The 25,034-nt window shown below is 44.1% G+C and overlaps 1 protein-coding gene across 1 annotated transcript; it reads left to right on the forward strand.

The window, feature by feature from the left end:
- The first annotated feature begins 12,705 nt into the window (after positions 1-12,705).
- On the forward strand, positions 12,706-23,377 carry C1QTNF5 (C1q and TNF related 5). Its single transcript, XM_044278529.1, has 3 exons — positions 12,706-12,791; positions 17,762-17,976; positions 21,713-23,377. The coding sequence occupies exons 2-3, from the start codon at positions 17,766-17,768 to the stop codon at positions 22,249-22,251; spliced, it is 750 nt and encodes a 249-aa protein (XP_044134464.1). The 5' UTR covers positions 12,706-12,791; positions 17,762-17,765; the 3' UTR covers positions 22,252-23,377.
- Positions 23,378-25,034: the final 1,657 nt, after the last annotated feature.

A 25,034-nucleotide genomic window follows, 5' to 3' on the forward strand; every position in this document is an offset into this window, starting at 1 on the left:
GAATTCGTCTGAACTGTTCTAATCTGTCAAAATGTTTGGCATTTATTCATTGTATCTGTTTCTTGGAAAGCTGGATGACAAGTAATATGGCCGGCGTTACAACTCCCAGGTCTCCTCCAGCGCATGAATGACATACACCACTGGAAAATGAAGAAAGACCACCTAGAATGATTTAAAGGGGTTGTCTCACCTCAGACATTGGGGGCATATTGTTACGGTATGCCCCCAATGTTTGATAGGTTCGAGTCCCACCTATGGGACCTGCACCTATCTTTAGAATGGAACCCGTAAAGTGAAGAAGGGCGCACCACGCATGAACAGCTGCCCTCCATTCATTCCTATGGGAGTGCCAAAAATAACCGAGCCAGCGTCCGGCTATTTCCGTCAGACTCACTGAAGTGAATGGAGCGATGGCGGTGCACTTCCCATTAATTTACAATCCAATTTCATATCCTAGCGATATGCCCCCAATGTCTGAGGCGAGACAACCCCCTTAAGATAAAAAGCCTGTTTTACAATATGACGATGATGATGTATAGTCTTGTGTACACGCAGTCTTACCCTTTGGGCCTCGATGCGCTTAGCTGACTAATTCAACAGGAAGGAAAAAAAGAAGGTATGACACTTTGCCATGGGCCACAAAGGCCTAGAGAATAAGGCACCTATTCCAGAGACCAATTTCCTAGCACTTATCAAATGGAAGAGTCAAGAAAAATGGGAAGAAGGTAGGGGATCTCAAGGTTCAAAGGGTTCGGACGAGATATAGAGAATGTGAATGAAAACAATTTAATAAACGTGGGGAAAAAGTATCTTTAAAATAAAAGAACATTACCAACCGTGAATTTATAGACTAAGATTTAAGAAAATCCCCAAAATTATATAAACCAAATAAGTGTTATATAGGAAGATCAAACGCCTGTTTGAAAAGTAAGGTTTTCAGTGCACGTCTGAATGAGAGAAGACTAGGAATCATTTTCAGGGCCAGAGGTAGGTGGTTCCAAAATCTGGCCCCTTGAGCCGAAAAGGATCTACCTCCACGTCTGATCTTGTTAACTTGCGGGATGTTAAAATTCGCAGAGTTACTAGACCTCAATGTCCTCAACCAGGTGTACCTGGTGAATTTACGTCGCAGGTACAAGGGCCCCACACCATGGAATACCCTATGCATGAAGCATCCAATCTTGAACATCACCCGTTGTTGGACGGGGAGCCAGTGCAAGGCATTAAGAGAGGGAGTGATATGCTCTCGGCGGGCAACACCCGTTAGGAGCCTTGCTGCGGCATTCTGCACAAGTTGAAGTCTATGCAAGTTCTTCTTAGGGAGTCCCATGTACAAGGCATTACAATAGTCCAACCGACTGCTGATCGCTGCTCCGACCAAGGCTTTCCTGAGCGGGGATTCGATGTATTTTAAAATCCTCCCCAGAAGTTTCAGCTGGTAGTGGCAGGTACTAACCACCTGATTTATCTGAGGGGCCAGGGTTAATCTGGAGTCCAAGACCACTCCCAAGTCCCTGACCTCGATAGTCCCTGACCTGGGTGGCTGTCTCAGGGACAGGTCCAAAAGACAATGGCCATTGGGGTGCTGAGGGTGTAATTTTCTGGTCACTGAAGGTAATACATTCAGTTTTGGTGCCATTAAGCTTAGATAATTGGCACTCATCCAGTGATCGATCTCCAAGAGACATCCGGCCAGATCGACTTGATCAACTGTTCCTTTGGCAAGCCTAAAATACAGTTGTGTATCATCCGCATAAACATGAAACTGAAGATTGTGGCTCCTGATGATGTCGGCCAATAGGTCTCAGATAGATGTTGAACAAGACTGGGGATAGTGCCGAGCCTTGTGGTACTCCACAGGACAGTGAGAGATCGGTTGAGTGAAATACCCCCAGCTTCACTCGTTGTACCCTGTCCTGGAGAAATGAGACCATCCATGCCAAGGTCTTTCCATCTAATCCGGCTACCACTTTCAACCAGTTCAATAACACTTGATGGTCAATAGTGTCAAAAGCGGATGATAGGTCCAGAAGGACTAGGACCATGGAGTCGTTCTGGTCTAATGCCATCAGTAGATCATCCTGGACATTGACCAGAGCGGTCTCAGTACCCCTTCCGGGTCGGAATCCCGACTGGAAGTCGTCAAGAATGTGATTGGCCTCCAGATATCCCTGCAGTTGTGCAACAACCTCCCTCTCGCCTATCTTTGCAACGAACGGCAGTCCCGAAATCGGTCTAAGGTTACTCAGATCGGTCACAAATAGCGCCGGTTTCTTAGGCAGAGGTGTTACCACTGCCTGCTTCAGAATAGCCGGTACCTGACCGCTGGAAAAGCAACTATTTATAATGTCTCGAATGTATGGTGCCATTGCAACCGCGGCGGACTTCACCACGGCCGCCGGGCATGGGTCTAGAGGCGAGGAGGAGGATCTAAGAGCTCCAATGATTTCAATCGTTCTCTCCTCAGAGATGGGCTGAAATTCTGTGAAGGAATAGGGTAAGGTTGAAAATGAAGAAGAAAGTGTCTCGTCCGTCCTATGAACCGTTGGGATATTGTCCCTAAGTTTCTGAATTTTTTCAGCAAAGTAGTCGGCCATTTGCTGGCACAGTGCTTGAGAGTGCTCCGTCGTTGCAATCTTACATCTAGGATTGGCTAGTTCTTTAGCCACTTTGAAAAGTTCTCTGGAGTTGTTAGCCGCATTGCCTATTTTATTTGAGTAGTATGTTCTTTTGGTATTTTTAATATTATCTCTGTACTTTCTCATACTTATTTTGTATTTAATTTTGGTGTCTTCTATGGGATTTTTTCTCCAGGCCCTTTCAAGGGCTCTGGTAGTCTTTTTATCCTCTCTTAATTCAGCAGTGAACCAAGGCGGGGTTTTATTAGGGGGACGAGGTTGCTGTTTATGTTTCATAGGTGCTAAGGTGTTTAGTGTAGCCTCTATGTAATCATTAAAAGCTGTTAGCTTTGCTTCCATGGATTCTATGGAGCGGAATAAATATATATTCAGATTCTCCTTAAAGCTGTTGCCAAATTCCTCCAAATTAAGAATTTTCAAATTTCTTTGTTGGGTGAGAGTCTTATCTCTCACTGGAAAATGGGGAGCTTTTTTTAAAGGGGGGATAGTTTGATTAAAAAGTACATTTTTATGATCAGTCCACACCAGATCATGTATGGATTGGACCTGTATCTCCACCCCGGATGTCAGAATCCAGTCCAGGATGTGGCCGCCCCTGTGAGTCGGGGAGGTCACCTCCTGCATGAAGCCAATGGTCTCAAGAGATGTTAATAATTGCTGGGTTTGGATGTTGGACACATCATCGGCCCAACAATTTATGTCGCTCACAATGATGTTCTTTTGACTATCTAGGAAGGCCGATGTGGCCAATTCCAGCAGTTCATAATCAAATCCTGTTTTTAAATCTGGGGGGTGGTAGACAATATAGATAGAGAAGGTCTCTTCTGGACTCTTCTGGCATGTGATAGCTAGGTGTTCAAAAGTTTAAAAAAATTAGCCATTCTTAAGGGCTGTCATCATTAGATGCTCACGAAAGACCATTGCAACACCTCCACCTCTAGTGGCCCTGTCTTTGTGGAGAATTTTGAATAAGGGGGGGGGGGACCAATTCATCCAACATAGGATCCACCCCCTCCGAAAACCACGTTTCAGTTAGGCACAAATAATCTAGATTATTAGATAAAATCAAATAATAAATGTTGGCTGCATTCTTAACCGCAGAACGGCAGTTTAGAAGTGCCCCTTTCAGCAAATGCTGGTTCTGAGTTGGAATCGGCCCCGAAGGTGTCATCATTTTCGGGAAGCTTTTCCTTCTTCTAAATTGCCTATGGGTTTTTGGCAAGATGGCAGATTTCCACAAATGATGTGTGGTCAATTTCCTTGTTGTTTGTGCGGGCAATAGTGACAATGTGGCCCCATTCAGAACAATTAGTTCATAACATGTGTACATAATCATATCACTAACCATCCTAAAAAATCAGTTATTGGAGTAAAATTACTGTAAAAGTCATAATAAAAATTAAAACAATAACAGGCTACATTCACAAGACCATAGTGCCGCCGTGCCCTTGTTGCGGATTGCAAACTGCTGGTTTGCAAAACACAAGCACCAGCCATGTGCGCTGCACATCGCGGTGCGGTCCTATTGCCTTCAATGGGTCTGTGATCCGCAAGATGTTTCGAAAGATAGGACATGTCCTGTCTTTTGCAGCGCTGAGACCCAGTCCCAGAAGCACACTGAAGGCCGCGTGTTTCCATGGGCTTCCGGGTCTGTGCCTTTGCGTCGCAAAAGATATGACATATCCTATCTTGTGACTCACAGACACATTGAAGGCAATAGGTCCACACTGCGATGCGGAGCACACATGGCCGGCGCTCTTCATGGTATTCGGCAGCTCCTATCCCCAGATCTGGAGATCCAGCTGGTGTGGTGCATGTTACACGCAATGCTTCCTAAAAAAGGGTATGCAAATTAGCTCTCCTCCAGAAGGAAGACTACTGTCTCTCTAGTGTCACCTATAGGTAGCTACCAACCCATTAAAGAGCCTTGAAACATGTCTTGGGATATCAGTCAATCCCAAGTGCATTGGACATTGACTTACAAGGTATCTTTCTTCCATTGGAGGAGAGTTATTATAATTTGCATGGGGAGTCCAAAAAATTTGCTAGGTAGATTTTTCAAGTGGGGGGGGGGGGGACAATAGCAGGCTGCGACGGGGACAAGCCTCCCTAGTGTCACCCGCTCTTTCCCGTCGCGGCCTATTGGCTAAATGGCCTCCGACGTGGGTGCCAGGGAGCAAGGTAAGTACTATTTGTGTGAGAGGCCCGGGCATATGGGGGCCATTATAGGTTTCGGATAACCCCTTTAAACATTTTTTTTAGTTTTTATGTCCAAAATGCTATCACACATCTTTTTTTCAAGCAAATTCTTTAGTAACTGATTCACTTATGGATCTGTAGCAGTTTTTTTTTTTGCAGTGAGTGTACGGACATGCTTCATTTTACTCTGTAATTCTTTTGCTTTTACTCACTGCCCAATTTACGCCAAGTACTATACTGTTACATGATGTATGCTACTGTTATATACTCACTTGCTTACTTTTTAGTCACGTGTTTTTTCCCCAAATCGCTTTCTGTAAGGTTTCCATTTCAAAATTTTTGTCTTTCCGGTTTAATCCGGAAAAACGTATCCGGCATTTATTATTTTTCAAATTTTTTGCAGTCTGGGCATGTGCAGACCGCAATGCCAGATCCGTTTTGCCAGAACACTCTTGGCCGTTTCCGGCATTAATGCATTTTAAATGGGAAAAAAAATCCGGATCTGGCAAGTGGTCCGGAATTTTGGATGGAGATAAAACCACAGCATGCTGCGGTATTATCTCCGTCCTGAAAAGTCAAAAAGATGGAACTGAAGACATTCTGACCGGATTGCTCTCCATTCAGAATGCATTAGAATAAAACGGAAGCGTTTTTTTCTGGTATTGAGCACCTAGGACGGAACTCTATGCCGGAAAAGAAAACGCTAGTGTGAAAGTAGCCTAAAATGTGGAATATATATTAATGAATGTATCGCTGCTGTTATATTTTTATAATTTATTTTTTACACGCTTCTTATCACTGTCATCAATTGATTACCTAACTGCCTCATTATGATGGGGCATTATTTATATGTGTATGAGGTCTTTGTAACCACTGCTTGATAATAGTCCCACTGAGAGGACTGAAACATTGCATTATCCCGGGTAAATAAACGTACATTCACGGAAGTGCCGCAGAATTTGTTTATTTTTTGTATTTTGGGGTTGAGGGATCGTCTCTCAGCTGCTGGCATTCCAGTTATTTTTTTCTATAGCTGTGCTCCCTGATTAATCTACATTTTATAGATAGATATAGATAGATACAAGATAGTTATGAGATAGACAGATAAACTTTTTTGTATATAATATGTCTTTTCTCCTTTACGTATAGTCTTTAATACTCTTCTCTTCCTAAGGGCTCATGCACACGAACGTATTTTCTGTGTCCGTTCTGGTTTCTTTGCGGACCGTATGCGGAACCATTCACTTCAATGGGTCCACAAAAACAACGCAAAAAAGTAGTGCATGTCCTATTATTGTCCGCAAATCACGGTCCGTGGCTCCATTCAAGTCAATGGGTCCGCAAAAAATACAGAATGCATACGGAACACATGCGTATGTCATCCGTATTTTGTGGATCCATGCCCACTTTGCCCATGTGTTTACTGTTTGCAAACATTACAGTACATTACAGTAATGATAACAAACTTCCGCAAAAAAAGGATCGCATACGGAACCATACAGATATGTTTTGTGGCATACCGGAATGGATGCGGCCACAAAACAGAAAAAAAGAACCTCAGATACGGAACAACGGATCCGTTAAAAACGGACCACAAAACTACAATGGTCGTGTGCATGAGCCCTAAAGCAGATAGATAGGAGATAGATAGATAGATAGACAGATAGATAGATAGGTTAGATAGACAGACAGACAGACAGACAGATAGATGTATGTGTACATATATACCCTAACTCAGTGCTGTTTTATTCCCTGACAGATACTTCAAGAACTGCCATGTTTCCCTGCCTTGCGCCCATTATTGTGTGCCTTGCTGCTTCCCAGTTGTTCACCTGATGGGGGCGCTCTGCAACCGTGTCGCTCCGTCTGTCTGAACGCGATGAATCTATGTCTGACACAGTTAGAGCAACTTGGTCTGTCATGGCCATTTAACTGTGACCACCTACCACCCCAGGGTCAGCAGTCAGAGTGTGTGATTCCCTAGAAACCCTCTGATATATTCAGATCACTGAAATCTCAGTATAATGCGTATAATGGTGATAAATCTGTATCGTATCTACTGATAACTAATCCGGAAAACTGTTTCTGAAACGTCAGGTGTAGCCATGGTCAGCAGCACTAGATTCGTGAGAACTTCGTTTTACTCCTTACTCCTGACATACACTGTAATTCTATTTTCCACAACCTTTCACATTTAACATGAAAATATGAGTCATTTGGCAAACGCTGGACCAAATGCCTGATGAAAAAAGCCTTTGTTGCCCATAGCAACCAATGACAGTGCAGCTTTCATTTTCCAAGAGCACTGTAAGAAATGAAAGCTGCGCTGTGATTGGTTGCTATGGGCAACACAGACAGCTCTACTTTTAGGCCCTTTCATAATTCTCTTCACAATTTGCTTTACGTATCTTGTGCTAATTAATGGTTCATATCGTGTATATTCCTCTATTCCTATGTATAGCTTTAGTGTTTATCTATGGAATAGTATGATTTCCGATTAAAATGTGGAGTTTCCCGTCAAAGACTATTTTTCTTCCAAATAAAGTTATTTTAATGGTGAATTCGTCTGAACTGTTCTAATCTGTCAAAATGTTCGGCATTTATTCATTGTATCTGTTTCTTGGAAAGCTGGATGACAAGTAATATGGCCGGCGTTACAACTCCCAGGTCTCCTCCAGCGCATGAATGACATACACCACTGGAAAATGAAGAAAGACCACCTAGAATGATTTAAAGGGGTTGTCTCACCTCAGACATTGGGGGCATATTGTTACGGTATGCCCCCAATGTTTGATAGGTTCGAGTCCCACCTATGGGACCTGCACCTATCTTTAGAATGGAACCCGTAAAGTGAAGAAGGGCGCACCACGCATGAGCAGCTGCCCTCCATTCATTCCTATGGGAGTGCCAAAAATAACCGAGCCAGCGTCCGGCTATTTCCGTCAGACTCACTGAAGTGAATGGAGCGATGGCGGTGCACTTCCCATTAATTTACAATCCAATTTCATATCCTAGCAATATGCCCCCAATGTCTGAGGCGAGACAACCCCCTTAAGATAAAAAGCCTGTTTTACAATATGACAATGATGATGATGATGATGTATAGTCTTGTGTACACGCAGTCTTACCCTTTGGGCCTCGATGCGCTTAGCTGACTAATTCAACAGGGAGGAAAAAAAGAAGGCATGACACTTTGCCATGGGCCACAAAGGCCTAGAGAATAAGGCACCTATTCCAGAGACCAATTTCCTAGCACTTATCAAATGGAGAGTCAAGAAAAATGGGAAGAAGATAGAGGGATCTCAAGGTTCAAAGGGTTCGGACGAGATATAGAGAATGTGAAGAAAACAATTTAATAAACATGGGGAAAAAGTATCTTTAAAATAAAAGAACATTACCAACCGTGAATTTATAGACTAAGATTTAAGAAAATCCCCAAAATTATATAAACCAAATAAGTGTTATATAGGAAGATCAAACGCCTGTTTGAAAAGTAAGGTTTTCAGTGCACGTCTGAATGAGAGAAGACTAGGAATCATTTTCAGGGCCAGAGGTAGGTGGTTCCAAAATCTGGCCCCTTGAGCCGAAAAGGATCTACCTCCACGTCTGATCTTGTTAACTTGCGGGATGTTAAAATTCGCAGTTACTAGACCTCAATGTCCTCAACGGGGTGTACCTGGTGAATTTACATCGCAGGTACAAGGGCCCCACACCATGGAATACCCTATGCATGAAGCATCCAATCTTGAACATCACCGGTTGTTGGACGGGGAGTCAGTGCAAGGCATTAAGAGAGGTAGTGATATGCTCTCGGCGGGCAACACCCGTTAGGAGCCTTGCTGCGGCATTCTGCACAAGTTGAAGTCTATGTAAGTTCTTCTTAGGGAGTCCCATGTACAAGGCATTACAATAGTCCAACCGACTGCTGATCGCTGCTCCGACCAAGGCTTTCCTGAGCGGGGATTCGATGTATTATAAAATCCTCCCCAGAAGTTTCAGCTGGTAGTGGCATGTACTAACCACCTGATTTATCTGAGGGGCCAGGGTTAATCTGGAGTCCAAGACTACTCCCAAGTCCCTGACCTGGGTGGCTGTCTCAGGGACAGGTCCAAAAGACAATGGCCATTGGGGTGCTGAGGGTGTAATTTTCTGGTCACTGAATGTAATACATTCAGTTTTGGTGCCATTAAGCTTTAGATCATCCAGTGATCGATCTCCAAGAGACATCCGGCCAGATCGACTTGATCAACTGTTCCTTTGGCAAGCCTAAAGTACAGTTGTGTATCATCCGCATAAACATGAAACTGAAGATTGTGGCTCCTGATGATGTCGGCCAATAGTCTCAGATAGATGTTGAACAAGACTGGGGATAGTGCCGAGCCTTGTGGTACTCCACAGGACAGTGAGAGATCGGTTGAGTGAAATACCCCCAGCTTCACTCGTTGTACCCTGTCCTGGAGAAATGAGACCATCCATGCCAAGGTCTTTCCATCTAATCCGGGTACCACTTTCAACCGGTTCAATAACACTTGATGGTCAATAGTGTCAAAAGGGGATGATAGGTCCAGAAGGACTAGGACCATGGAGTCGTTCTGGTCTAATACCATCAGTAGATCATCCTGGACATTGACCAAAGCAGTCTCAGTACCCCTTCCGGGTCGGAATCCCGACTGGAAGTCGTCAAGAATGTGATTGGCCTCCAGATATCCCTGCAGTTGTGCAACAACCTCCCTCTCTCCTATCTTTGCAACGAAAGGCAGTCCCGAAATCGGTCTAAGGTTACTCAGATCGGTCACAAATAGCGCTGGTTTCTTAGGCAGAGGTGTTACCACAGCCTGCTACAGAATAGCCGGCACCTGACCGCTGGAAAAGGAACTATTTATAATGTCTCGAATGTATGGTGCCATTGCATCCGCAGCAGACTTCACCACGGCCGCCGGGCATGGTTCTAGAGGCGAGGAGGAGGATCTAAGAGCTTCAATGATTTCAATCGTTCTCTCCTCAGAGATGGGCTGAAATTCTGTGAAGGAATAGGGTAAGGTTGAAATGAAGAAGAAAGTGTCTCGTCCGTCCTATGAACCGTTGGGATATTGTCCCTAAGTTTCTGAATTTTTTTCAGCAAAGTAGTCGGCCATTTGCTGGCACAGTGCTTGAGAGTGCTCTGTCGTTGCAATCTTACATCTAGGATTGGCTAGTTCTTTAGCCACTTTGAAAAGTTCTCTGGAGTTGTTAGCCGCATTGCCTATTTTATTTGAGTAGTATGTTCTTTTGGTATTTTTAATATTATCTCTGTACTTTCTCATACTTATTTTGTATTTAATTTTGGTGTCTTCTATGGGATTTTTTCTCCAGGCCCTTTCAAGGGCTCTGGTAGTCTTTTTATCCTCTCTTAATTCAGCAGTGAACCAAGGCGGGTTTTTATTAGGGGGACGAGGTTGCTGTTTATGTTTCATAGGTGCTAGGGGGTTTAGTGTAGCATCTATGTAATCATTAAAAGCTGTTAGATTTGCTTCCATGGATTCTATGGAGCGGAATAAATCTATATTCAGATTCTCCTTAAAGCTGTTGCCATATTCCTCCAAATTAAGAATTTTCAAATTTCTTTGTTGGGTGAGTCTTATCTCTCACTGGAAAATGGGGAGCTTTTTTTAAAGGGGGGATAGTTTGATTAAAAAGTACATTTTTATGATCAGTCCACACCAGATCATGTATGGATTGGACCTGTATCTCCACCCCGGATGTCAGAATCCAGTCCAGGATGTGGCCGCCCCTGTGAGTCGGGGAGGTCACCTCCTGCATGAAGCCAATGGTCTCAAGAGATGTTAATAATTGCTGGGTTTGGATGTTGGACACATCATCGGCCCAACAATTTATGTCGCTCACAATGATGTTCTTTTGACTATCTAGGAAGGCCGATGTGGCCAATTCCAGCAGTTCATAATCAAATCCTGTTTTTAAATCTGGGGGGTGGTAGACAATATAGATAGAGAAGGTCTCTTCTGGACTCTTCTGGCATGTGATAGCTAGGTGTTCAAAAGTTTAAAAAATTAGCCATTCTTAAGGGCTGTCATCATTAGATGCTCACGAAAGACCATTGCAACACCTCCACCTCTAGTGGCCCTGTCTTTGTGGAGAATTTCGAATAACGGGGGGGGGGACCAATTCATCCAACATAGGATCCACCCCCTCCGAAAACCACGTTTCAGTTAGGCACAAATAATCTAGATTATTAGATAAAATCAAATAATAAATGTTGGCTGCATTCTTAACCGCAGAACGGCAGTTTAGAAGTGCCCCTTTCAGCAAATGCTGGTTCTGAGTTGGAATCGGCCCCGAAGGTGTCATCATTTTCGGGAAGCTTTTCCTTCTTCTAAATTGCCTATGGGTTTTTGGCAAGATGGCAGATTTCCACAAATGATGTGTGGTCAATTTCCTCGTTGTTTGTGCGGGCAATAGTGACAATGTGGCCCCATTCAGAGCAATTAGCTCATAACATGTGTACATAATCATATCACTAACCATCCTAAAAAATCAGTTATTGGAGTAAAATTACTGTAAAAGTCATAATAAAAATTAAAACAATAACAGGCTACATTCACAAGACCATGGTGCCGCCGTGCCCTTGTTGCGGATTGCAAACTGCTGGTTTGCAAAACACAAGCACCAGCCATGTGCGCTGCACATCGCGGTGCGGTCCTATTGCCTTCAATGGGTCTGTGATCCGCAAGATGTTTCGAAAGATAGGACATGTCCTGTCTTTTGCAGCGCTGAGACCCAGTCCCAGAAGCACACTGAAGGCCGCGTGTTTCCATGGGCTTCCGGGTCTGTGCCTTTACCTCGCAAAAGATATGACATATCCTATCTTGTGACTCACAGACACATTGAAGGCAATAGGTCCACACTGCGATGCGGAGCACACATGGCCGGCGCTCTTCATGGTATTCGGCAGCTCCTCTCGCCAGATCTGGAGATCCAGCTGGTGTGGTGCATGTTACACGCAATGCTTCCTAGGAAAGGGTATGCAAATTAGCTCTCCTCCAGAAGGAAGACTACTGTCTCTCTAGTGCCACCTATAGGTAGCTACCAACCCATTAAAGAGCCTTGAAACATGTCTTGCGATATCAGTCAATCCCAAGTGCATTGGACATTGACTTACAAGGTATCTTTCTTCAATTGGAGGAGAGTTATTATAATTTGCATGGGGAGTCCAAAAAATTTGCTAGGTAGATTTTTCAAGTGGGGGGGGGGGGGACAATAGCAGGCCGCGACGGGGACAAGCCTCCCTAGTGTCACCCGCTCTTTCCCGTCGCGGCCTATTGGCTAAATGCCCTCCGACGTGGGTGCCAGGGAGCAAGGTAAGTACTATTTGTGTGAGAGGCTCGGGCATATGGGGGCCATTATAGGTTTCGGATAACCCCTTTAAACATTTTTTTAGTTTTTATGTCCAAAATGCTATCACACATCTTTTTTCAAGCAAATTCTTTAGTAACTGATTCACTTATGGATCTGTAGCAGTTTTTTTTTTTTGCAGTGAGTGTACGGACATGCTTAATTTTACTCTGTAATTCTTTTGCTTTTACTCACTGCCCAATTTACGCCAAGTACTATACTGTTACATGATGTATGCTACTGTTATATACTCACTTGCTTACTTTTTAGTCACGTGTTTTTCCCCAAATCGCTTTCTGTAAGGTTTCCATTTCAAAATTTTTGTCTTTCCTAATTTTCACCCCCCATTAACCTCATCGTGTGCTCAACCGCATTTCCTGTCTCTCATTCCCTTTCTTCCCACTGCACTGAATAGTTTTCCCCTGTGATTTTTGGCTCCTTGATAGAATAGTTTGACTCACTAAAGGGGGGGGGGGGGAGAGGGGTGGAAGCGTCGCGGCTGGAAGAGAGAAAGAAGTAGTTTAGGGCTGGATCAGACATTAAGGGATCAAGACAAAGAGCAGAGTGAGTACTGAGTGTGAGTGAGAGGCCGAATGCGAGGAGATTTTAGGGTGGTTTGACACGCAGCGTTTTTGGAAAATTGCCACTGCAGTTTTTGATGCTGTTTCTTGAGCCAAAGCCAGAACTGGATCCTGCAGGAATCAGAAGTCCTTATTCTTTAATCCTGCTTCTGGCTTTGGCCTCAAAAATCTGTGTCAAAAACTGCATTAGAGATTTTCAAAAAACTCTGTGTGGAACCACCCTTCCCTTGTCAATTGAATTTTCATTTTGTGCGTTGGGTAATAGTTAATCAGGTTTACCGTGGTATTCACAGCTATGGGCAGGAAGCTTACACTGAGTCATGTGGGGTAGACATGATGGGGAACATTTATTAAGACTGGGTTTATTAAGCTCTCCCCCGCTGGGGTCAGATATGTCAGAGGCACACGCCTCTTAATAGTTGTGGTGCATCTGTGAAGGTCTGTGTGCCAGAAAGGGAACTGGTGTAGATTTCAGGCATATTCTATGTCAGTTTCCTGGTGTAGATTATAATATATCTGCCAGGCTACGTCCAATGCACTGCCCATTTCGTGCAGTTTTTGGAAAAGTGGCAATTGGGTCTGAAAGTCCGTAAAAAGTCACTCATTTTTGTACAAGTGGAGGCCTGCACCATACTTTGCAACTTTTTAATGATAGTTTTCTGGCATACACATAAATCAACCCCATTACCAGGGAGCGAGAATTTCTCATCCTTCCTTCTACTCTATTTCACTGTGTTTCTTTTTTATTGTGACAATTGCTTTTCAACTTTGCTTAACTAACTAACTAACTAACTAACTAACTAACTAACCCCATGGTAAAAGTTCCATGTGCACCTAGGATACAGTGATCATCAATAATATCATACTGTATGTAAGTGCTCACCATCAGGAGTGCTGAGAGACAGATTCCCTCCTATCTATTGACGGCCTATCCTAAGGATATCAATAACTTGGATAACCCTCTGAAGACAAATACTCTTTTTAATACAGTGCATTCAGAAAGTCTTCAGATCCCTTACAATTTTTTTAAAGTTGAGTCCTTGTACTAAAATAAAAAAAATATATACGTTTTCCCCATCTATTAAAAAGGAAAATTACTACAATTTCGCCTGGACATAACTATTCAGACCCTTTGCTATGACACTTAAAATTTAGCTCTGGGGGCCTCCCATTTCTCTTGATCATCTTTGAGATGTTTGGAGTTGACCTGTGGTAAATTAGTTGCTTGGACATGATTAGGAAAAACACATTCTATCTATATAAGGTCTCACAGCTCACAATGCATATGAGAGCAACAGCCAAGCCATAAGGAGGAAAGAACTGCCTGTAGAGTTCAGAGATAGGACTGTGTGGAGGCACTAGATCTGGGGAAGGGTACACTACTAAGTAATCATAAGAGAAGGGCCTTGAAAAAAGAGGTGACCAAAACCCAATGGTCACTGGCTGAGCTCCAGAGATCCTGTGTGCAACCATGTTAGAAGGGAAAATTATACAGTGAATTGACTTGCACAGTTCCTTCCCTGAGGCTCACACCAGCACAGGGAAGGAACACTATGACGACACTGCGCATGCGCTAGCTCGCGCATCGCGATATTACGTAGCTCTGGCTTTCTGACGTCAGGGAGCAAGGAGGAAATTCTGAGGATGTGGGGCGGTGCTGGCCTCCTTCACGCTGGACTCATCTCACGTACAGGACACATTTCAGGTTAATTTGGATATGGATCAAATCGGTTTTTTTACACAATAAAAGCACACAGAGCTTTGGGGACTGGGTATTGCGGATGTGCTAGCCGCCATCTAGCAACCTATGTCCTCAGCTCTATACATCAAATCCTGGTGACAGGTTCCCTTTAATGGGGTCTGGGGTTGCTTATCCCTATTTACTAACATAATTTCCTAGCAATCATTTAGTGAAAGTCGCACCGCATCCGCACTTGCTTGTGATTTTCACTCAGCCCCATTCATTTCTATGGGGCCTGCGTTGCGTGCAAACGTAGAATATAGAACCTGCTGCGATTTTCAAGCAACGCACAAGTGCTACGTGAAAAACAACGCTCATGTACACAGCCCCATTGAAATGAATGGGTCACGATTTACTGCTGGTGCAATGCGTTCACGCCGCACGGAATACTCGCCTGTGTGAAAGGGGCCTAACACTTCTGAACTGAGATGTTATTCCACTTTCTATGCTCCGTTGCAATTTACAAATCTGGTTTCCCCCTTTTTAATTAGGCCCTAGAACGTGATCCACATAAAATCTGAAATGTACTCATCTGTTCTGCATCGCGCCTAGGGTCTGTTCAGCGATGCCTCCTGTCCCATGACCCAGCAGTGACATGCTGCTTGGGGACACATCACTGCTGAGATCAGGCGATGTCTGCAATGGCGTATTTGACCCCATTCAGAGGTTTACAGGCCAAGAGGTGGTACCATCGCTGAACAGAACCTCTGCTCTTGGAACCAAGCTGTGGGGATCAGGTGAGTTCATTTTTTATTTAATGTGGATCAAATTCTGGGGGTTTAAAGCAGTAAAACGTTCCTTAACCACCTCCCGACCGCTGTACGCACCGATGCGTCCGGGAGGTGGTTGATTTACTCCTCCTGGACGCATCGGCGCGTCATCTCGCGATAGCCGAGATTTCCTGTGAACGCTCACAGGAACGGAAGGTAAGCGAGTGGATCTCCAGCCTGCCAGCGGCGATCGCTCGCTGGCAGGCTGGAGATGTGATTTTTTTAACCCCTAACAGGTATATTAGGTAGCTGTGTAAAGTAGCACAAAACACCACACCACACTACACTACAGCCCCCCCTGTCACTTATTAACCCTTTATGAACCACTGATCACCCCATATAGACTCCCTAATCACCCCCCTGTCATTGATCACCCCCCTGTCATTTATCACCCCCCTGTCATTTATCACCCCCCTGTAAGGCTCCATTCAGAGGTCCGTATGATTTTTACGGATCCACCGATCGGATCCGCAAAACGCATACGGATGTCTGAATGGAGCCTTACAGGGGGGTGATCAATGACAAGGGGGTGATCACCCATATAGATTCCCTGATCACCCCCCTGTCATTGATCACCCCCCTGTAAGGCTCCATTCAGACGTCCGTATGATTTTACGGATCCACTGATACATGGATCGGATCCGCAAAACGCATACGGACGTCTGAATGGAGCCTTACAGGGGGGTGATCAATGACAAGGGGGTGATCACGCATATAGACTTACTGATCACTTCCCTGTCATTGATCACCCCCCTGTCATTGATCACCCCCCTGTCATTGATCACCCCCCTGTCATTGATCACCCCCCTGTCATTGATCACCCCCCTGTCATTGATCACCCCCCTGTCATTGATCACCCCCCTGTCATTGATCACCCCCCTGTCATTGATCACCCCCCTGTCAGGCTCCATTCAGACGTCCGGGTGAGAGAAATATCTTGGTCAAATGCCAACTTTGTATAAAAAAATGGGAAAAGTTGTCTTTTGCCAAGATATTTCTCTCACCCAGCATGGGTATATGTAAAATGACACCCCAAAACACATTCCCCCAACTTCTCCTGAGTACGGCGATACCAGATGTGTGACACTTTTTTGCAGCCAAGGTGGGCAAAGGGGCACACATTCCAAAGAGCACCTTTAGGATTTCACCGGCCATTTTTTACACATTTTGATTTCAAACTACTTACCACACATATGGGCCACTAAATTTCCAGGGCAGTATAACTACCCCACAAGTGACCCCATTTTGGAAAGAAGACACCCCAAGGTATTCCGTGAGGGGCATGGCGAGTTCCTAGAATTTTTTATTTTTTGTCGCAAGTTAGTGGAATATGAGACTTTGTAAGGAAAAATAAATAAATAAAAAATCATATTCCGCTAACTTGTGACAAAAAATAAAAAGTTCTATGAACTCACTATGCCCATCAGTGAATACCTTAGGGTGTCTACTTTCCGAAATGGGGTCATTTGTGGGGTTTTTCTACTGTTTGGGCATAGTAGAACTTCAGGAAACATGACAGGTGCTCAGAAAGTCAGAGCTGCTTCAAAAAGCAGAAATTCACATTTTTGTACCATAGTTTGTAAACGCTATAACTTTTACCCAAACCATTTTTTTTTTTTGCCCAAACATTTTTTTTTTATCAAAGACATGTAGAACAATAAATTTAGCGAAAAATTGATATATGGATGTCGTTTTTTTTTGCAAAATTTTACAGCTGAAAGTAAAAATTTCATTTGTTTGCAAAAAAAACGTTAAATTTCGATTAATAACTAAAAAAGTAAAATGTCAGCAGCAATGAAATACCACCAAATGAAAGCTCTATTTGTGAGAAGAAAAGGAGGTCAAATTCATTTGGGTGGTAAGTTGCATGACCGAGCGATAAACGGTGAAAGTAGTGTAGTGCAGAAGTGTAAAAAGTGGTCTGGTCATTAAGGGGGTTTCAGCTAGCGGGGTTGAAGTGGTTAAAGGTCATCTGTCAGCAGATTTGTACCTATAAAACCGGCTGACCTGTTACATGTGCGCTTGGCGGCTGAAGGCATCTGTGTTGGTCCCATGTTCATATGTGCCCGTATTGCTCAGGGCTATGGGGGCTTTGCTGTTACGCTGTCTCCACTTTTATTGACAGGGCCCAGCAGTGAAAACGTGATCACACCGTGCCCCCTTACTTATGCCTCTGCTTTCATTATGTTCCCTCTACACACAAATAGTGCTCCCTTACTGACCTTCACGCTAATTATACCTCCACACAGTAAAAGCTCCCCTCAAAAATAAAATCTATACTCACCTAACCCCATTGCAATGATGAACAGAGCTGCTCAGGAGACAGGCTTCTTCCAGTCAGTGACTCGGCACAGGAACTTGTCATGATGTCTTGTCAGACGCAAAGGGAAAATGAACATCTTGCATTTCTGATTAACTCATAGTGATTTTATTTTTTGGCAGAACAATGCTCCTTCGTGTTATTGTTATATTTTCCTTCATATCAAGTTCTTTACAAGTAGAAGATAATCAGATAAAACCACCTTGCTGTGGCACCCCTGGAATTCCTGGGGTTCCCGGGATACCTGGCAATGCAGGATCATCAGGAAGAGATGGTCGAGATGGTCGAGATGGACCACCAGGGATAAGTGGACCCAAAGGAGACCCTGGGGACCCAGGTAAAGAACGCTTCCCAATACTGCTATTCATTTTCGTCTTTAGGGCAGAAGGACCAGAAATATAATGTCATCAACAGTGACATCACCTCTGTAGGTCACAACTGGCCAATAGCGTCATCAGGACGGACGACACATCAACAGTCAAATACTATGAGTGGCCAGATAACGCATATAACCCCTTCATCAGACCACAAAATGTAGTAATTCACAATTCATTTAGATTTTCATTTTCCATCCACTACCCCCCAACCTACTTCCCAAGTAGTGCACGTAAACCCTTCATCAGACCACAAAATGTATTTTTTTTTCCCACAATTCATTTAGTTTTTTCCATTTTCTTCCAGAAACAGCAGCACAAGTTTATATGGGTAGCGTCATTACATCTCAGCTGTACTGAGCTTAGCTGCAATACCACACATAACCTGAGAACAGGTGTGGCATTGTCCTTTGGAAGACATCAGTCAGTTTTTTCTGGACAAACCCTTTAATTCAGACGATAGACCTAAAAAATAAATTCAGACCCCGAAATTAATCCAGACACCAGACCAGACACCAAACCTTAAGGGGTTGTCCAACTTCCTTCAAAATGTACTGAAAATGTGTAAAAAAAATAATAAAAGGTCGTATACTCACCACTTAATCTAGTACGGTTTCTTTCACATGGCTGCAGTGATGACCACCAGTTACTGGCCTCAGTGGTCTACGACACAGGACTCCTGAGGTCAGTGATTAAGCAGTGAGTATTCATTTAGGGGCTTTGGGGAGCTTTTGAAATGAGTTGGACAACCCCTTTCATTTAGACACCAGACCCCCAAAGTAAACTCACATCCTTGACCAGACCCCACACTTAATTCAGACCCCAACCTTTACTGCTCTCTTTGCTCTTTGGGACCTTTTTCAACTCTTGATGCAGCACCTGGTCCATATTCTATTCAGTGTCAGGATATTAAATGGGTCGTCTCACTTCAGCAAATAGCATTTATCATGCAGACAAAGTTAATACAAGACACTTACTAATGTATTGTGATTGTCCATATTGCTTCCTTTGCTGGCTGGATTCATTTTTCTATCACATTATACACTGCTCGTTTCCATGGTTATGACCACCCTGCAATCCAGCAGCAGTGGCCGTGCTTGCACACTATAGGAAAAAGTGCCGGCCAATGCGCGGTCCCAGCCCCCAGAGAGGTCAGCACTTTTTCCTATAGTGTGCAATCATGGCCTCAGTGGTCGGAACCCCTGGAAACGAGCAAGTGATGGAAAAATGATTCAAGCCAGCAGAGGAGGCAATATGGACAATCACAGCGCATTAGTTAAGGCTATATTACACAGCCTGGTGAGGCACACGATGCTGTATAGTGGTTTGCTGGCGGCAAATCGTTATTAGACACCACGATCTGCTCCTGCAAACGATAATTTTGTAACATGTCAAAAGATTTAGATTGCCCGATGAACAAGACAATTCATTGGGTAATCAGCGGCACAATTATACTGCAAGATGATCGCTAACGAGCACTGCCAAAAAATCGTGCAGATTAATACCGGCTTAAGTGTCTTGTAGTAACTTCATCTACATCGGGGATGCTCAACCTGTGGCCCTCCAGCTGTTGTAAAACTACAACTTCCACCATGCCCTGCTGTAGACTGTCTGGGAATTGTAGTTTTGCAACAGCTGGAGGGCCACAGGTTGAGCATCCCTGATGTAGATGATAAACACCATTTGCTGAAGTGAGATGACCCCTTTTAGTGCTGTGGGACACACAATGCACTAACACTGGATGACATCAAGACCAAGTGTGGTGGCGTCTGGGGCTGTAAAAAACCTGACTCGGTAGTGAGGAGGGTAATATGTGGAGGTCTTACTGTGGTAAAACAGGGCCATGTAGTCTTATCTAAAGGAAACTACACAGGCCCCGGTTACTACTCTATCTCCACCTACAGATGTAAGGAGAAAGGGGGCCGAAGGTCACAACTCCGACCATTGCGACTGCTATAGCTATGCCATTGCACAATCTGGATGCACCCTAATTGAACGTGACTTTTCACATGTAGTTGAGTGTAGGGCCTACACTTGGGAAAATACGTTGTATTGAACCGCACTACAACTGTCCTTCCCCAAGGTAGTCACCGCATCCAGGTACGGAGTGAAGGTCAAACATATACAGTACAGACCAAAAGTTTGGACACACCTTCTCATTCAAAGAGTTTTCTTTATTTTCATGACTATGAAAATTGTAGATTCACACTGAAGGCATCAAAACTATGAATTAACACATCTGGAATTATATACATAACAAAAAAGTGTGAAACAACTGAAAATATGTCATATTCTAGGTTCTTCAAAGTAGCCACCTTTTGCTTTGATTACTGCTTTGCACACTCTTGGCATTCTCTTGATGAGCTTCAGGAGTTAGTCACCAGAAATGGTCTTCCAACAGTTTTGAAGGAGTTCCCAGAGATGCTTAGCACTTGTTGGCCCTTTTGCCTTCACTCTGCGGTCCAGCTGACCCCAAACCATCTCGATTGGGTTCAGGTCCGGTGACTGTGGAGGCCAGGTCATCTGGCGCAGCACCCCATCACTCTCCTTCATGGTCAAATAGCCCTTACTTTCAAAGTTTTCCCAATTTTTCGGACTGACTGACCTTCATTTCTTAAAGTAATGATGGCCACTCATTTTTCTTTACTTAGCTGCTTTTTTCTTGCCATAATACAAATTCTAACAGTCTATTCAGTAGGACTATCAGCTGTGTTTCCACCTGACTTCTCCACAACGCAACTGATGGTCCCAACCCCATTTATAAGGCAAGAAATCCCACTTATTAAACCTGACAGGGCACACCTGTGAAGTGAAAACCATTTCAGGTGACTACCTCTTGAAGCTCATCAAGAGAATGCCAAGAGTGTGCAAAGCAGTAATCAAAGCAAAAGGTGGCTACTTTGAAGAACCTAGAATATGACATAATTTCAGTTGTTTCACACTTGTTTGTTATGTATATAATTCCACATGTGTTAATTCATAGTTTTGATGCCTTCAGTGTGAATCTACAATTTTCATAGTCATGAAAATAAAGAAAACTCTTTGAATGAGAAGGTGTGTCCGTACTGTATAAGCGGCTTTCTCCATTCACTTCTGTGGGAGGTTACAAAAACATCCTTGACTGTGCCATGCTTGGCCACCTCTCAGTGATCATCTCATCTTTCTGGATGATGTGGCCAGCAGCCACCTCACTGGGCAGGACACGGGTTGGTAGACTCCTGTCCTTTGGTGCAGGTCCTAGAGGCGGGACCCACCTTTATCAAAAATCTATGGCATATCCTGTGGATTAACCGTAGAATGTCTGAGTTGGGCGTACCTTTTACGAAGAATGGCTTGGGGCCACTTAACTATTGTGAAATACAAGTCTTAGGCCTCATGCACACGACCGTTGTGTGTTTTGTGGTCCGCAAATTTTGGATCCACAAAACACTGATGGCGTCCGTGTGCGTTCCGCAATTGAAGGAAGGGCTCGGACAGACATTAATATAACTGCCTATTCTTGTCCGCAAAGCGCGGACAGGAATAGGACAGGTTATATTTTTTTTGCGGGGCCACGGAACAGAGCAACGGCATCCGAGCCGCCAAAACTGCGTCTCGGATGCCGACCAAAACAACGGCCGTGTGCATGAGGCCTTATAAATATGTCTGTTTAAAATAAAAGGGATTAATCCTAATACGTGTAAACTGTTGTCCTAACAGGAGTTCCTGGAGCCAGGGGCCAAGCAGGTGATGCCGGGACCCCTGGTCTACAAGGAGAGAGGGGCAAGCAAGGAGAGTGTGCAGTTTCTCCCCGTTCTGCTTTCAGTGCCAAGCTTTCTCAGTCGCGGAGTCCTCCTATTCCCGGACAACCGGTCCCATTTGGGAAAGTTCTTACCAATGAACAAGGGCATTACAACCCAGAAACTGGTCGTTTTAAATGTGTCGTCCCTGGACTGTACTATTTTTCTCTCCATGGCACAGTATACCGTGGAAATCTTCATGCACAGCTGATGAAGAACGGACACTCCCAGGCCTCTTTTTTCCAGCCAGGGGATGCAGCAAAGCCGGGAGGGTTGTGTGGGGGGGCGGCATTTCACTTAGAGCCTGGTGATGAGGTATGGGTACAGCTGGGAGACTATCCGGGTCTTTATTCCAGTAGTGGCACAGACAGCGTATTCACCGGATTTCTGATCTATTCCGACTGGGAACCAAATCCCGTCTTCCGCCCTTTGACGGTAGACGATCATAAAACAGTGTAACATAAGATTATCAGATGAAATGCCGGTGGTTGGCGTTATTAGTGAAGTATAAAAAGACACATACGTTGTAGTTAATACATTTAAAGGGATTGTCCAACCCTATGAATTAAAAACCAAAAACCTGCAGATCCCATAAGGAAGCTTCTCTGGTGCCTCATGGGTCCTTTTTTAGCTCTTGATGCCGCACCTGGTCCATATTCTATTTAGTGTCAGGATGTTAAAGGGGTCGTCTCACTTCAGCAAATAGCATTTATCATGCTGACAAAGTTAAAAGGCACTTACTAATGTATTGTGATTGTCCATATTGCTTCCTTTGCTGGCCGAATTCATTTTTCGATCATATTATACACTGCTCGTTTCCATGGTCATGACCACCCTGCAATCCAGCAGCAATGGCCGTGCAAGTCATATGAACCCTGCAGCCAATCAATGGCCATAATGAGGCTTCAGTGGTGTTGATTGGCTGCAGTGGTCACATGTGCCGACACGTCATCACTGGGGGCAGGAGAAAAATAAAAAATAGGAAGAATCACAGACCAGCATGATACCAAGGAAGCATCGGTAGGGGATTTGTCAGGTATTACTTATTTTGATACTTTACACCATTGTAAGTGGTTTGGCATGGTTTGGACAACCCCTTTAAGGTCTCATGCACGTGACTGGTTTTTCTGTGTGCTGCCGAATTAAAATAATAGCGCCTTTCAGAAATGGAGGACGTATAGGCGCTGATTTTCTCCATAGAAGTCAATGGATACTGGAAGGATCACCATATACTAGTCTGAGTATGAAAACCTATTATACCAGTAACAATATTCCAGCCTAAACTGCTGGCAGTTCATAGGACGGTACCAGGCAGATCCGCACGTCTGTACACAGTGGTGATTTTTCCAATGCTCGTGTGCATGAGGCCTGATTGTTAGAAACATAATCTACCGGACCTTCAGATACACTTTTACGACTTCACGTAAATGTGGTATTGTGAACATAATGGGACATGAAAATACTTAATGTGCAATGATCTCAGCTTCAATATGATCAACAAAATGGAAACACATGGCTAGAGAGCGCTGTAAACCATGTACGTTACACGCACAATAATGCCAATAAAATACAATGGTATATACTACAGTGAGTGCCGTATCTACAACCTCAAAACTGATGTAACAATGATCATCTAGTACATGACAATCTCTTTCTAACAAAGTTACAACCAGCCCTGTACCTCACATGGATCCAGAGATCTCCACATTCATTGCTCTGCCCTGGGAGTGTGTCCTTTCTGCTGCAGCTCTCTCCCTGTAACAGCTCAGGGGGCATGTCCTTTCTGCTGCAGCTCTCTCCCTGTAACAGCTCAGGGGGCATGTCCTTTCTGCTGCAGCTCTCTCCCTGTAACTGCCACAGCTTCTAACAGAACGTATGGCTGGTGGGAGTTGAAGATTTAAACTGAGCATGTGCGACCACCTCAGTGAGGTGAACAAAAAAATAAGGAAAAGAACAAACAGCCGGTGGCGCTATACAGACAGATTATATTGAATAACTTAGAGGCTACACTGAATTTTTAATTACATGGAATTACAAAAGTGTTCAGATCCAGGTGCACCTAAAATATCATCCAATGTGCTCAGGGCCGTACTTACATCTCAGGCTCCTGTAGTCGCTGGGATTGAACGCGCCCCATTTAAAAGGCTGCCACAATTTTTGTGTCTTCTAGGAACATTTTTTTTTTTTAGGCTGAATTCACACAGTTTATAACTGCCTTTTTTCTGCACTTTTGCGGTTTTTAGTGGTGTTCTTTGCACCTGCTTTTTTGTACTAAAAACACCGGCTGCAGATGTTAGCTGAAGGTCTATAGAAATATGAAATGCAGGACACACAAGTTTTCTTTTTTGCTACTGGTGCTTTTGTTCATTAGATGGTGTTTTGTGTCTTTCTTGCTTCTTTTCCAAAAAAAAACAAAAAAACAGCATGCTGGAGATCTTTTTTTTTTTTTTTTAGCCAACACACTTACGCTGGTTTCACACTTGAGCGTACTCTGTATGCGCTCTGTATGCGCGATTTTATCAGGCGTTTACATACGCGGCTCCGGAAACAAGCAAACATCCATTGTCGCGCGTTCCCGGAAGTCTATGTGCGGGAACGCACGACATTACGCCCCAAAGAAGCTCCTGTACTTCTTGGGGCGTAGGGCGTTTTACAGCGCGTTCGTACGAGCTGTAAAACGCTCAGGTGAGAACCATGCCTATAGGGAATAATTGGTTCTTGCCTGTTGAGCGTTTTACAGCGGGTAGGAACGCGCTGTAAAACGCTCAGGTGTGAACCCAGCCTTAGGGAATCTATTAAGGCAGGCATGCTCAACCTGCGGTCCTCCAGCTGTTGCAAAACTACAACTCCCATCATTCCCGGACAGCCTACATTTATCAGCCTACAGCAGGGCATAGTGGGAGTTGTAGTTTTACAACGCAGGTTGAGCATCCTGTATTAGGGTAAAATGGCATGAATAAAACGGAAGTGGTAAGACACGCTGGCTGAGATTTACTAATGCGTCTGCTCCACAAGCTCGTCTAAAAAATGGCAAAATTGGCGCATGCAGGGTGGGGAGTGGGGATTAGCTGAAAGGGGTGGTGCTCTGTGAAAAGGCCCCATTTTGCGCCATTATTTTCGTAATTGTTGTAAAATTCGGTGTCAAAGTAAGTCAACCAATAGTTGGCATCCGTCGACTTTCACCTCAGGGCAGGTAATCTACACAAGGTAAATCAGTGTTGCTCTAAAGTTGACTAAAGTTG

This window comes from Bufo gargarizans, chromosome 2, assembly GCF_014858855.1.
Source record: "Bufo gargarizans isolate SCDJY-AF-19 chromosome 2, ASM1485885v1, whole genome shotgun sequence".
NCBI classification, from domain to species: Eukaryota; Metazoa; Chordata; class Amphibia; order Anura; family Bufonidae; genus Bufo; species Bufo gargarizans.